Source organism: Macaca nemestrina, chromosome 2 (assembly GCF_043159975.1).
Source record: "Macaca nemestrina isolate mMacNem1 chromosome 2, mMacNem.hap1, whole genome shotgun sequence".
Lineage (NCBI taxonomy): Eukaryota > Metazoa > Chordata > Mammalia > Primates > Cercopithecidae > Macaca > Macaca nemestrina.
Window position 1 is genome coordinate 33783359 of NC_092126.1, and position 14631 is coordinate 33797989.

At 38.5% G+C, this 14631-nt stretch overlaps 1 protein-coding gene across 31 annotated transcripts in view; it reads left to right on the forward strand.

Moving 5' to 3' along the window:
• Window positions 1-14631, forward strand: part of LOC105490389 (NIMA related kinase 11) — a 310323-nt gene that overhangs the window by 43689 nt on the left and 252003 nt on the right. For 30 of the 31 annotated variants that reach the window (XR_011619681.1, XR_011619682.1, XM_011755916.3 and 27 more), the window contains one exon: window positions 8065-8230. The exons of the other annotated variant lie outside the window; for it this stretch is intronic. Coding sequence is in view for 26 of the 30 variants with exons in the window: in XM_011755916.3 (XP_011754218.2) it covers window positions 8065-8230 (166 nt within the window). In the remaining 4 variants the exon portion in view is untranslated. The remainder of the gene's footprint in view (window positions 1-8064; window positions 8231-14631) is intronic. 31 annotated transcript variants of the gene reach the window in all.

Genomic DNA, 14631 nt, shown 5'->3' on the forward strand with positions numbered 1-14631 from the left:
AATAGGGCGGTCAGACATTTTATCTTTTCTCCACGTCACTTCCAAGAAGCCCTCTAGGGAAATGCAGGACATGGTCCATTTGGATACCAGCTCTATTCTTACATTGACACAAGAGATTCTCTGCAGAGAACTCCAGGGAGCACCAGCACTATTGCCAGCCTTGAGACATGTGCTCAAGTCATTTCTATTTTGCTTATTTATACAGATGGGAAAACTCATAGAATTCACATGATGGTGATTAAATATTTTTTATTCATGCAATATTTGTCTTCAAACCACCTACTCCTAAAATTTTTGTTTATCCTCTTTTGCTCCTTAAAACTAAAAGGCAACTTGCAATGATTTGTTATAGTACCAGCATTGAAACACTGCATGAAAGTTGTCACCACAGATGGAAATATAATATAGACAGCGGCCAGAAATAGCATGTTTGCCAAACAAAAATATCTGAAATAATTTTATTCTTTTTTGTTCTTTATTAGCTGTATTATTAATTATTTGTCTGTTATCTGTATGTAATACTCTTACATGCTGCTAAAATATTTGTAAACAAAATCAGTCTTGAAAAGCATAGTAAATGGAATTTATCTATAGATTATAATTGGTTTGCAGTTTCATTACTGAATATTCAAGCCACTTTATTTTACTTTGGCTAGGAATCTTTATATACTAGCCATCTTCAGGAGTATAGGGAAACCAGGCCAGAATTTAAAATGAGAGGAATTTCCTTTATTTTTATCCTGTGGAAGACAGTGTTGGGGTCCTGCCTGTATCCCCTGGGCACTTAACATTTTGTTATGCATGGACTCAGCCTCCAGCTGCCTGCCATGCAATTCTGCCTGAGTGCTCTTTCTAGCCATTAGGATTTCCTGTGCTCTGCCTAGGGAGAAGAGTGGAAGAATTAATACTTCCAGGGAGCCGTTTTAGTCAGTGGACAATGGGAATTGGCAGATTAATATCCCAGCCCCATCACTCCTCACCCTTTGGGCAGGAGAACTCTGAGGTTAATGTCCTACACTAGCTCCCAGAGTTTCTTGATAGAATTAAGCTCCAGTTGCTCTCAGTGGTAACTGTCTTGATGATATACCCTTTCATGGCTTCCTTCCCCTCCGGTCTCACTTCCCCACTTTCCTATTACTTCCCAAATTACTACTTGCATTCAAATCCTCGTCTCAGGGTTTGCCTTCTAGGGGACGCAAATGAAGAGAGTCCTCCAGAGCAAAGCATGGCTTAATGGGAGGGTTCCTAACCCTGATTTTAAAGATCTTGCTATGTAAAGCTTCAATATTTTTTTTGGAAAAAATGGGGAATAAACAGGTGGAGAGGAAGGAAGAAAGAAAACAAGGAAGGAAGGAGTGGTTTATGAACCTGACAGTTTTATGTATCTCTTAAAAAATACTCCTCCCCCCTGTAACATTTTAATACCACATTCCATAATGTATAGTGTGATTTTGTGTATGTTTATGTATGTGTTTAAGGAAAAATATACCATATATAAAATATTGTAATATATAATATAATGTATTAACTAGTTTTTTTAAAGAGTCATATGCTGATTAGCTTTCATAGTCTATTCAGGTAATTACAGACACTCTTCTACTGGATATTGATTTATACAGGGCAAATAGTAAAGAATGATAAATTCATTTATTTTGCTGCTTGAGATCCACCCAGGGAAAAGGCACTGTAGCAAGTATAAAGCAGTTAGCATTTGCAAAATGAACATCCTGAAACTCTAGTCCATAGATTTTGCCTTTTCTTCTCTCCTCAAAGAAAGGTTAGGAATCCACACTGCCCAACCCCAGCTCTATTTTATCATTTATCATGAAGCTGTCCAACTATTTATATACTTGTTGGCCTCCCCATGGGACTGAGCTCTCTTGGAGGGCAGGAGTTTTGTCTTTTTCATCTTTGTATCTCCAGCACATGGCATGGTATTTGTCACACAGAAGATAGTTAATAGATGGTAAAGTAACAGAAAGGTGAGATTTCCTTTCTCAAAGTCTTTGGCAGTTTGTTCCTCAGTTGCTGATGTCTGCCATGGGCACCTACAGTTTGCCATCCCTGCACTGCACCATGATGCCCTTTTAACCCCTGCTGTGTCCAAAGACTCTGCTACATGTTTGTGATCAGGGGTGCGTAGAATGGACAAGATGAATTAGGGGTGCGTAGAATGGACAAGATGAATTAGAGAGTTCTAACCCCTGAATAAGCTAGGTCTACGGGTTTAATTGTTAAAAAACAAAAAGCAGTGCATATTACGGCGTATGGTGATGACCCATAAAATAATTTTGTCTTTTAATGTGACACAGACATAAAAATAATACTTTTGTTTTACCAAGGGAAGGAAAAACAACAGAAATAAAATGAAACTCCATCTGTAGTATACTGTAGTATACTTGCTACTAACCTCTACTCTTTTTTTTTCCCCACCAGCTATTCCTTTAGGTACCTTTAGTTCCTGGCTTTTCCATTATTTTTATCAATGTGCCAGCTTTTGAATAAACATTACTTTCTGCCATTATATATCTTTTTCATGCCCCTTTACTTTTGAAAATTATATATCATATTAAAAGAGATGAAATAACTTTAAAACAGGATGTTTTCCACCATCAATTTCTATCTATCTGTAAATGGAGAAAGAATTACCGCAGTCTTAAATGCATTAGAAGAGTCTAAGGTGGAAATAAAAATGAACCAAATGAGCCAGACCTTTGGAGGTTTGGCTTTCATTGCCCCAAAGTGTTTACAGTGATTTGTGGTAACACCTGAAAGTACTTCTGTGATGCATAATTGCGTTGGTCAGGACTCCCAGGTGCAGGTAAGAGCAGCCACCCTTTGCCAGTTTAAGCAGAAAAGGATTTGTTATAGAACACAGATAGTTCACAGCAGTGGTAGGAGGGCTGGGGGAGCAGGCTAGAGGGCAGAACATCACTAATGAAGTGACCTACTGCCCTTGAGCTCAGGGCCATGCTGTTTCTGATGATACATGTATTTGCAAAATGGAGACCCTGTGCCGCCTTGTTTCTTGATGCAGCTCACACTCACATCAAAGTGTTGGCTGGATGCAGCTGACTGACAGAACCTAGGTCACACATCAGCACCCAAGCTCAAGGGAGGCTGGGAGTCATAGGGTTGGTTTGTCTGTTTTTCTCTCTCCAGGGGAGGCAAGACTCACAGCCCAGGAATCTGCCACAATGTAAGGAAGCTGTCTAAAGTGGGCAGCCACAAATGACAAGTGTCTGCTATCATAATGTCTCATGAAAACAGCAGTAAGCAAATTGTGTAAGCTGTTTGGTCTCTACTATTAAGAAATACATGTAGCAAAAAGATTGTAAGGAAATACACAGAAATGTTAATTCTGATGGTCTCTATGTTGGATTATGGGTAATATTTTCCTTATGTTGTGTTTTCAAATTTTTCTATAATGAAACTGTTTCCTTGTAAATTAGAAAAAAGAGACCTTCCCATTTAAGAAAGTCGATAAAAATAATTCCTCCCTTCCAAGAGGGATGAAAAATCTTAAAACTCCTGATTATATTTGATAATCTCTCTTTGTAAAACAGGCAAATGATAAAACACACACACACACACACACGCACACACACAAGCAAAATCAAAAGCCAAAAAGTTACTCATTTAAGTTGAAATGAAAATTTCCCGTAACTTAGGCTAAGTGGGTACAGTAGCTGCTGATCACATCAGGATCACAGTTCTGAAAGCAGAAGGGCCTCAGACATCCTTACCTCAACTTCACAGCATTCGTCGGAATTTGAAGTTTTGAAAAACACAACCATACATGATATATACACACATTCATGCACACTTACCTGTTGTCTGTCTTTCCCAGTAGACACAAAAGCAGAGATCTTAACTCCTCAGTGCCCACCACACTGTAGTCATGTAGTAGGTATTTACTAGTTACCTGTAATGAATGTTAATAGTTAAATCAGAAAGGAAAGGACTGTTGTCTCTACTGCAAAGGTTTCCAGTTCTACCAGCTGACTGACCCTCACTGAGATGGCTGTTGACTGCATGGCATCTCATTCTGCTGCTTCCCATGCCTTCCTGGGGTACCGGAGATTCTAGAGCTCTCTTAGGCCCATCTGTTTACACGCCCCTTGGAGAGCTTTTTGCAGCTCCTTACCCTTGCTAGACATAAGAAAATGTGGGTGTTCTGCAATCCTTTAAGCCCTACTTTGGAGGGAGAGCACAGGTCTCTTCCTCTCAGACCTTCCTACCCATCTTGGAGTTCTCTTTTTAGTTGCCTTTCTGGACCTGACAGCACAGCAACTATTTTCAAGGGCTCAGCAGTTCCTAATTTTTTTTACCTGCCCTCTGACCCTGTCCCCTTCCCCTGATCTAGAGAAAGATCTCTTTCTCACCTAGCAGAAGAATGCTCACCCACTCACTGTTCATATGTTCCTCCAGATCCTTTCTCTTTAGCCTTGGTCTTTTCTTTAAAAACTCAGGACATGTTTGACTCATATTCTCTGTGGTGATGTCACCTTTTTCCTGAAGCAGCGTATGCTGCTGGTTAAATGGGGGAAAATGTGAAAAGATATGTGAAAATTTGGAGAAAAATAGCCCTTAATGAATATCTCAAAGATATCATCTTCCCCATTTCTACAAAACATAGGCCAATTTCAAGGGAATGAAATTAGCCATAGTTATCTCGAATTTCCAAAGTTATTCTCCAAAGTTTGTCAGTTCGCTGATTCTAGAAAGAAAGAAAGCATGTAACTTGGGAAGTTTGCAAAATGAGTACGTCTCCAAGGGATGCCTAATTTTGCTACTGTCATGAAATTTCTCCTGAGTTGAGGCTCTGATAAAATAAATGTCTGTCATGTTATTTAGGAGGGGTGACAGACTGGGAATCACTGGGCAAGTAACAAGCTGTCCCTGACTTGGTAAGTTTTCATGCTGTCTTTGGCTGATATGGATCTCGTATTAAGTGATGTGCAATGAGAGTTTCCTCTGCCAGCTCAGTGACATGATTTCAGGCAAGGAAGGTGAATGTCTCTGCATCATCTACGAGATGATTATAATAGATATCACCTGTCTTAATAGCTCTCCCTTCATCTGCCAAATTGTGGACAAATGGGTTATGCTTTTATCATCAGGGTGCCAGATGGGGCTCAGGTAGTTACATTTTGTATGTAAAATCTCATGCTCTGGTGCACAATAGTTGGTGTTTGCAAGGAAAAATAAGTATCTTGAAGCTTTTTATAGCATTTGTTCCTTCACAGCAAGAGAATATTGCAGGTTTGTAAGACTTTATATTGTCATGCTTAACCACTGTGACTTTTATAACTGCATGCTAGCTGGGGTACAGTAAATTACTGAAAAAGCTCTATGAAGATGTCATTGTGCTTCACCTGCTGCTTTGTAATCTTCAGTAACAAAAAAACATAGTCTTGTATGTCATGTCAAGCTTCTTTGGGTATACTAACAGTCTGAAATGCCACTCCTAATAACATTAGGTCATTTTAAACCAAATCTTGATAGAACAGTCTTTACAGAATGTTACCAAGCAGGCATTTCTCTAGAATCTACTTCTTATTAAGTAGGAGCGTAATAGGCTGTTTGAAACCAATGCGAAAACACCTGTTAGGGGAAGGAAGACAAGTGTTCCAGCTTTCTGTGTTGCAGTCACATTGAAAGACACCTGTTAATGGCATAGTGGAGTCCTTGCCTGTGAGGCTGCTGAGGCAGAGCTGCCCTTTCTAATGCAAATTGGCCTCCTCTGTGGAAGCAGCTTATGCCTGCTGTTGGTGTCTTTTGGGGATGAGATGAGTTCAGAATGGGAAGACCATGGAGAACATTTAAAGTGAATAAAATTTTAAAGGACTCAAATTTTAGGGGAAGTGACTTCCCAGTAATGGTCATCTTGGATTAGAAGGTTTTCCTTATGAGATTTTTGGAGAATGTAAACTTAACCTAGCTTTTACTGCTCTGGGGAAAAAAAAAAAAAAAGTCAAATGTTACCCAACCCCGGAATAGGATAAGGGCAGTTTCTACATTTTCCTACTTAGGCTGTCAGCTTGTAGGATGGATTTCCTAACTTAGAATTGTAATGAGTTTTTAAAATTTTATTTATTTATTTATTTATTTATTTATTTATTTATTTATTTATTTTGATCGTAGTCTCTCACTGAGAAATGGTATGGGGGAATACTATACAATAGTGTGCTGACTGCAATATCAAAACTTCTAGAGCCTGAATATGAAACAAGAAGAAAGCTCTACCTCTGGTGATGCCTGAGGATATTATGGTTCTTCTATCGTAAAACAGAGGGAGAGGCTTGTTTGAATTACTGAAAAGTTAATAGTATAATCACATGTTTAAAAATGGTAGAAGCTCTTCTCTCCAATGTGATTGGAGCTGGTACTTGGTTAAAAAAAGGAAACAATTTTAAAATAAAATGACATTAATTAAAACATTTACATCAACTTAAAATATATCATTGTACATTTTCTCCAGTTTTTGGCTGTATAGCCAGCATTCAATGTCCTCTGGTTAGAGACTTCTTCATCTTTTTTTTTTTTTGCATAAACTACATCCATAAGATATATATTATTATTATATTATTTTTTAGGACCTAGTTTTCTAGATTTATTTTTCTGTAACAATCTGAATTTAGAATACTAGATTTTCACATTTTCAACCTTTTCAGAACTGTCTTTTCAGTTACTTGACAGCTTTTTATTTTTGCAACTTTTTATTTTCAAGTTTTTTGATTTTCATTTGACTTAGTTTTCCTAGCAGATATAACTCTCACGCTCACTCTTCATTTAAGTTATACTGAAGTCATAAATTTACAATGATGAGCATAACTGGCATTAGCAGACTTGGGAATAAACGCAATGACTTGGGTAAGCACACATCTCAACTGGGAGGGCAGAAGTTCATGGGCATGTCAAGGAGAGCTTACTAGCTGGAGGCATTCCCTGTGGCAAGGGCATCTGTCAGCATCTGTTAGGAAGGACTGGAGAATGATGGTTAATCTATGGGCTGGTTAAAGGGCCTAAAGAAATTTTCTACGATAATACATTTTTATTGACATGCATAGGTAGCTACTCCTAAGGAAGATTTTTGTAAAATGCTTTCTATTGCTGGTCCTGCCGAACTTGCCTTAATGAACTGCCAATGCTTACTTATAATCAGCAGACTGTGTCTGCAAACATAATTGGTGTTCTAAGGTATTTTTTCCCAATAGTCTAGTTTACACTTTGGTACTATAATTGATTTGTTTATCAGACTCTTTTTTTTTTTTTTTTAGATGGGAAGAGATAATGTTTTGGTCTATTCCTCATAGAGTTATCACAATTTTTACATTAATGGCTTGGGGATTTAATGAGCTCTTTCATTTATACATGTTAGAAATACTAAATATCTCTATTAATGGTTTTAGTTAATTTTTCCTTTTAAATACTGGTAGTAATAAAGTATGATATGCCAAGGATAGTTTTAAAAAGAAAATAAATAAATATTGCTCCTACCAATATTAAGTCAATATATTTGGAAAACTTTAAGCTGAGAGAGAGAAGCATGCCTGTAAGTGTGTGTAAATACGTGTAAATACATACACAGAGGCAAAGAGAGACACAGAAAGAGGCAGAGACAGAGAAGGAAAGAGGCAAAGAAAGAATAAGATACAGAGTGATGGATTACATATGTGTGTGTGTGTGTGTGTGTGTGTGTGTGTGAACACACATAGAAAGAGACAGACAGAAATACATAACTATAAGAGAAACCAAGAGACACTGAAACATCTAGAGAGGTGGAGGAAGGGCCACCCCAGCAATATTGCTCAAGATTAGTTCCATGTCTGCCCTTATAGAACTGTAGGGTACACAGATGAGGAGGTCAGAGGCCTTGGGGAAGCAGGACAGGAAAACAGGCCCAGGTCCCACCAGGAGACACAGTGTCATAATAGGCAATACCAGATATATGAGTAGGTCACAACCTGGGCATTAATTAGTGGCTCTGTACCACTTGATGATATTTGTTAAATGTGTTTTTTGGCTGTAAATGTTTAAAAAAATTTTTTTTGACTGCAGAAAGGTACTTAAGGAAATATCTGTTGGAGAACTAAATCCAAATGAAACTGTGCAGGCCAATTTGGAAGCCCAGCTCCTCTCCAAGCTGGACCACCCAGCCATTGTCAAGTTCCATGCAAGTTTTGTGGAGCAAGATAATTTCTGCATTATCACGGAGTACTGTGAGGTGAGACTCTCCTTTTCTCTTGGAAGTCTTTATAAAAATATGCTGAATGGTAAAAAGCCTTCTATAAAGAGATCTTAAAAGTCCAATTATCAAACCATAAATTGAACTATAAAGACCTGGGATCCCATGTCTTGCAGCTAAGAATGATTATCTGTAGATAATTGACAAAACTTGTTTCTAAGGAAGGGTTTTTCCCTCCACTGGCAAACTCAGTAAAAACGAATATATTTTAAGGAGGAGGCCAGGTGTGGTTGCTCATACTTGTAATCCCAGCACTTTGGGAGGTCAAAGTGAGAGGATTGCTAGTCCAGGAGGTCGAGACCAGACTAGGAAACATAGTGAGACCTCCCCCCGCCTCCCCACATCTCTACAGAAAAATTTAAAAATTAGCAGGGTGTGGTTATATGAGCTTGTAGTTCCAGCTAGCCGAGAAACTGAGGCAGGAGGATTGCTTGAGCCCAGCAGTTCAAGGCTTCAGTGAGCTGTGACCATGCCGTCGTGCTCCAGCCTGGGTGATAGAGTAAGACCCTATCTCTAAGAAAAAAACAAAAAAACAAAAAAGGAGAAATTACTGCAGAAGAATGCTTCAACAATGTTTTGATGGGGGAGGGGCAGACCTTCTAGAATGGTCTGATGCTTAGATGGACATTTAAATGCTCTAACAGATGCTTGGTTAGAGTAGAGGTACATGTCCTGAGTTTTGAATTCCAGCTCTATGGTTTAATTTCTTCAGTGGAAGTTTAGAAATGGAAGTATGGCTTTTTTCCCCACAAGAATTCCTCATATTTATCAATTTGTGGTTTACAGCTTGAGGTATTTACAATTTTTCCAACCACTCTGAGTTCTATCCAAGTAATAGCTGTGTATTTACTGAGCCCCAAGGGAGTGTGAAGCTGCTTAGAGAAGCGGGAGAGGGGAAAATGGACATGTGTAGATGCAGTGTGGATCTGTGTGTTTACTACTGAGAGGTTATGGAGAGGGGATTGACAGGGGTTGGGTCAGGCAGAGAATACCCAAAGATGACTATGCTCAAAAAGTATCTCCCAGAATATTATGGAAGCTAGGGTTAGCCAAATGCACCTTGGGAGAATTTGGTGCTTTTCATACTTTAGGATGAAGTCAGCTTATCACTTGGATGTTGCTGGAGCCCAAAAGACATGAGGAAAAAAAGATGCTCTTTAGAGTAGATGACAGTCCTGTTTGGGCCAGAAACTTTGGACAACTCGACCTAACTTGAAGGTGCCATTTGTTTGAGAGAGAAAAAAGAAGAGACAGGAGAAAGAAAAGAAGCTCAGAAGGAAAAGGGATAGCAGCGAAAACAACCTTGCCTGCTTTACACATTAGCTGATGTATCACCCAAAATGAAACCAATAGCCAAGTTAAAATATCTGAACAAGTTTGAAATATTCCATGTCTTGGCCATTCCCCTTCAGGTCAGCCTTGGCCTTGCTGGGTATTTTTCCATCTATGTCTTGACCCTGCTTTGCTTGAAGGAAAGTGGACGGGGCAGAGGGTGAGTGGAGAAGAACCAGGTCATTTAGGATATCTGCTTGTCCATCATCCAATGGATTGTTGACAAAATCAGTAAGATGATGACAGGTGTGAGCAGTAATATTGAATAGTTACTCTGGCAAATATGTCACCAATTCATGCAAAGCTAAAGATACTTGCATATGCATATGTTGCATACTATGATCCACCTGCTATAATTTCATCATATTTCTTCTTTAGCCTCCTTCAGTTAATAAACTGTTATTTTAGAAACAACTGACTCATACTGCTTAAACTGTTACTGCTATCTCTATTGCTGCTTTTAGGACATTGACTTTTTCAAAGACTCTTTCCATGTCTTAGAATATTTTAAACTGTAGTCAACACTATTCCACAGAACTTTCTGTGCTGATGGAAATGGGCTATACTTGTGCTGTCTAATATAGTAGTCACTAGTCATACACATGGCTCTTTAGCACTTGAAGTGCGGATAGTGCAATTGAGGGCCTGGATGTTAAATTTTATTTAAATGTAATTAATTTAAATATAAATAACCATATGTGGCTTCTCGCTACCATATTAGACATACATGGTATATATTGCTATAACTTTCTTTCCCTGTATTAATTGAAAAAATTTATAATTTTAATGTAATTTTAAACTACCAGAAATGTTACAAGAATAACACAATGAACTTCCATATGCCCTTTATCCAGATTTCCCAAATTGTTATTTTTCCACATTTGCTTTATCTTTCTATCTACATTTTTTAATGAACCATTTGAGAATAAGTTTCAGACATGATCTCCTTTGTCCTAAATATAATACAACTTTGAGTATTTTCTAAGACCAAGGACATTCTTTGACATAACCCTAGTACAGCAATCAAAAATCAGGAAATCAACAGTGATACAATGCTAGTATGTAACCCAGTGGTTCTCAAAGTGTGACCCCAACCTCACTTGGGAACTTGCTAGAAGTACGGATTCTTTGCCTCTACCCCAGCCAGCTGCACTGAATCAGAAATTCTGGGGGTGGGGTTCTGGCAATCTGTGTTTTGACAAGCCCGCCAAATGAGCCCAAAGCATACTGAATTTTGAGAATCACCCATCGAATTCACAGTCTATATTGTCTGAATTACGTCCTTAGAAAGGACAGTTCTAAAAGATTTTTGTGGTTGTTGCACAGGATCTCATCTGGAATCATCTGTGTTGATTTTTAAATGATGGATGGTTTCAGTGGGCTGAGCTGCTCTCCTGGAAGGGGCCGTTGCCACGGTAATGGCTGCTGGCAGTGCTGAGAGACAGCTGTGGGGCCGCCTGGGCTCTGTGTGCAGCTGAGCTGGCAGGTTGCCACTTCCCCAGACTCCTGAGGAGTGACTTGCACAGATTGCTCCGTTCTTATTAACAGAGATATTTCTCATCATCAGACCCAAATTTTACTCTTAACTTGCACAGGGCTGGTGTTATCTTCTTTTTATTAAGGTAAAATAATAGTATAGGAAATGGCAGGTGACCAAAATTGCACCTCACAGAAAAATACTATCACTACCATTGAAATGGCTGATCTCTTTATCTCCAGTTTCTCCCTTCTATAATTTAATTTGGGGCCTTTCAAGACTGAAATATATAAATGCATGAGTGAGGCCTCTGCATCTACTACCCAACCCTTTGGACACATACATCAGATTATGAATGTTAAACATCAGACAACTGAACTCTCATAATTTCTGGTCAAGATTTAACCAAATCTTTGATGGGGAATAGTTCCAAAACTACCAGAATGACAGAATATTTCAAATATTAATGTCTTCTGTTTTCCTCCATGTAGGAAGGAAATGGAACTACTGCCCATCCTCCGCAGTTTCACGCCTTTTCATCTTTGCTTAGGCCATATCCTCTGAGAATGCCCTTCCTCCTAGTCCCACATCTTCAAATCTTACCCTGACTCCCAGGCCCAGCTTAAATGCCACCTATTCTCCCATAATCAAAGGTTCCAATAAACAAGGTTCCTTTCCCATAAACAAAGCCTCTCATAATCTCCTGGCTAGAAATCACTCCCCACCCCAATCCCAATCCCCCCAACTCTCATAGCATCTTTATCTCTCATGGTACAAAGCACAGTTTACATCGTATGAACCACGTCAAATTCTCAGCATGAGGGATTGATCTTTTTCTGATTCATTTTTCTATCACGTGGTGGACCCACATAGTGAACCACAAAGAAGTTAGCACTCAAGATATTTTTGGATATACTCTTTACCTCTTGGTTCCAGCTGCCTCCCACCTCATTTCTGTCAAACACTGATGGTAATAATAAAATATTGAATCCTTCTGCCTGTTGTATATGTTAAAAGTATTTTGTCCTACCTTACTGTGCTGATAGACCTAACAATGTGCTGCACTGGAGGCCTGTGAGATACTGCCTGAAAGCCTTCCATTTGGGTGAAGACAAGGCGTCTCCAGAAACCTAGGCATTAAATTAGTAGACACACTACAGAATAGGTGAGATCACGTATCCTCAGGAGAGGGGGTTGGAGAGAACATATGATATCAGGGAAAAAGGCAGGAAATGTTGGACTTGTCTGTTTTCTGCTTGGTGATATTAACATAGGTAAGCAAAAATTTTATCAATATAGTACTAGTTCTCAACATTGGCTGCATCTTGGAATCACCTGGAGAGCTATCAAAAATCCTGAGGCCTGAGACCCACCTCTAGAAAGTCTGATTTAATTGGTCCTCGGGAATGGCCCAGGTATCAGGGTTTTTGAGAGTTCTCCAGGTGATTTTAAAATGCAGCCAGGGCTGAGAATGACAAAATAAATGATAAAAAAATTTAAAAAGGAGAGAATAGTTAGGGTGGAAATAGACAAATAGTCATAAAGGAAAAATTTGTCAGTATTGATGGAGCACTAAGCAAAGATGAAGCCCAGAGCTGAGAACAGGAGAGTCTGGCCCTGTAGTGGGTGTAGTTTTATGATCAAGCCATTTAGCCTGTTGCTCTGTTCACGAAAATTGCCCAACTTATTCTCCTTGCTTCCCAAGCAACCTTCTGATCCTAATTTAGCTTTCCATATGTGCTTCCTCTAATAGGAAAAAATATGCTGGCTAACCTGAGATGAGCCCCCTATTGCCTTGGCAGTTCTAGCTCTCATTGCATATGAATACATTGGCAGTCTGGATTATTTATTGATGCCTTACGAACTTGAAGTTCACAATGGCAGTTGTAATCAAGGGTCTTTTCAAAAGCCATTACTGAGCCCCAGGTCTGTGTCAGATACAATTATAGTCATTGTGTGGCATAACAGAGATAATATGATAATATTTAAAGAATCTTGTCAGGCAGGATTAATAAGTCATTTATATCAGTTGCTAAAATACAAGGGGGAATGTGGTACGTGTTATGGTAAGGGTGTGGTTAAAGTGCTGTGGGAGTAATAGGAGAGAGAAATGACTTCTGACCATGGGAACCATGAAGGTGCTAGCATTCTATTTGAGTTCGCAGTACGGGAAAGACTTGGCCAAGAAGAAAAGAACAAGGACATTTCAGCTAAAGCGAATGATGTGATAAAAGACTCAGAGATAGAAAAGCATGGGATGTGATTTAGGAACCCAGTACTTCACCTTTAATTGTAATATGTTTGCAGTTAAATACATTCCCTAATTTTAACAACTTACATAATCATAGCTTAATTATCAAAACCAGAAAATTAATATTTTACTAGTTTTCCCCTTAATGCCTTTGGTCTATTCTAGGATCCAATCCAGGATTTTACATTGCATTTAGTTCTATTTCTTTAGTCTCCTCTAATCTGTGACAATTTCCCTTTCCTGCCTTGTATTTTATGAACTTCACACTTTTGATGGGTACTGGCAAGCTATTTTGTAGAGTGTGGTTTATCTAATGTTTTCTCATGATTAGATTGAGGTTACATATTCTTGGCAAGACTACTGCAATGGTAGTATTGTATTCTTCTCAGTACATCATATTAAGGGGTACAGGCTGTATCTTATTACTGATGATGTTAACTTTGATCACTTGGTTAAGATTCTGTCTTGTGGGTTTTTTCACTGTAAAGTTATTATTTTGTCCCTTTGAAATTGATAAATATCCTGGGTAAGATAGTTTGAGAGTTTTCTATTAATAATAGCCTGTTTCTTTTCAAATCTTCACTCACTGATTTTAGTCTCTTTCAGTGGAAGTTGCCTGCGGCGATTCTTACTCTCTAGTCTTTGCCTAATTGTGATTATATATTTCTCTCATTCTTTCTATATTTACTAATTGGGATTCCCCTGTAAGGAAGAGCTGCTTCTTCTCCTCCATCCATGTATTTTTTCAATTATTTATTTATATTAGTATGAACTCATGGATTTTAAAATTATTATATGGGTTATCACCCAGTACCATCGCTGTTTATTTTGTTGCTCAAATTGTTCCAACTTTGGCTAATGGGGATCCTTCAGGTTGGCTCCTGTGTCTTTTTAACATGTCCCTATCCTTTTTTGAGGAGAAGTAAATTCTTGATTATTAATTCCATTTTACAGATGAAGAAACAGGGCCCCAGAGAGTGGAGTGATTTTCTGACTGTTACATCCAGGGCAGAACTAGGACTAGGGGTATTGGGATAGCTGCTCCTTTTCTTGGCTTATTCTCAATTATTTTCTGTGTCTTTATCCATCTCTATTTCTACAATACATATACATATTCATAGAAACTATTTGTACACAAATGCAAACTTTTAATCTCATGATATGACAATTTTATTTTCTCTCAATGGAAGACTAGATAGGGCTTTAAATAGTGGAAAGTGTGTAGACTTTGGCATCTTCTGTTCAAATCTTTGTGCATTTCCTTCAGCAGCTTATTTCGTTTCTCTGACCTGTTTTTCTTAAGAGAGTATAACATATATT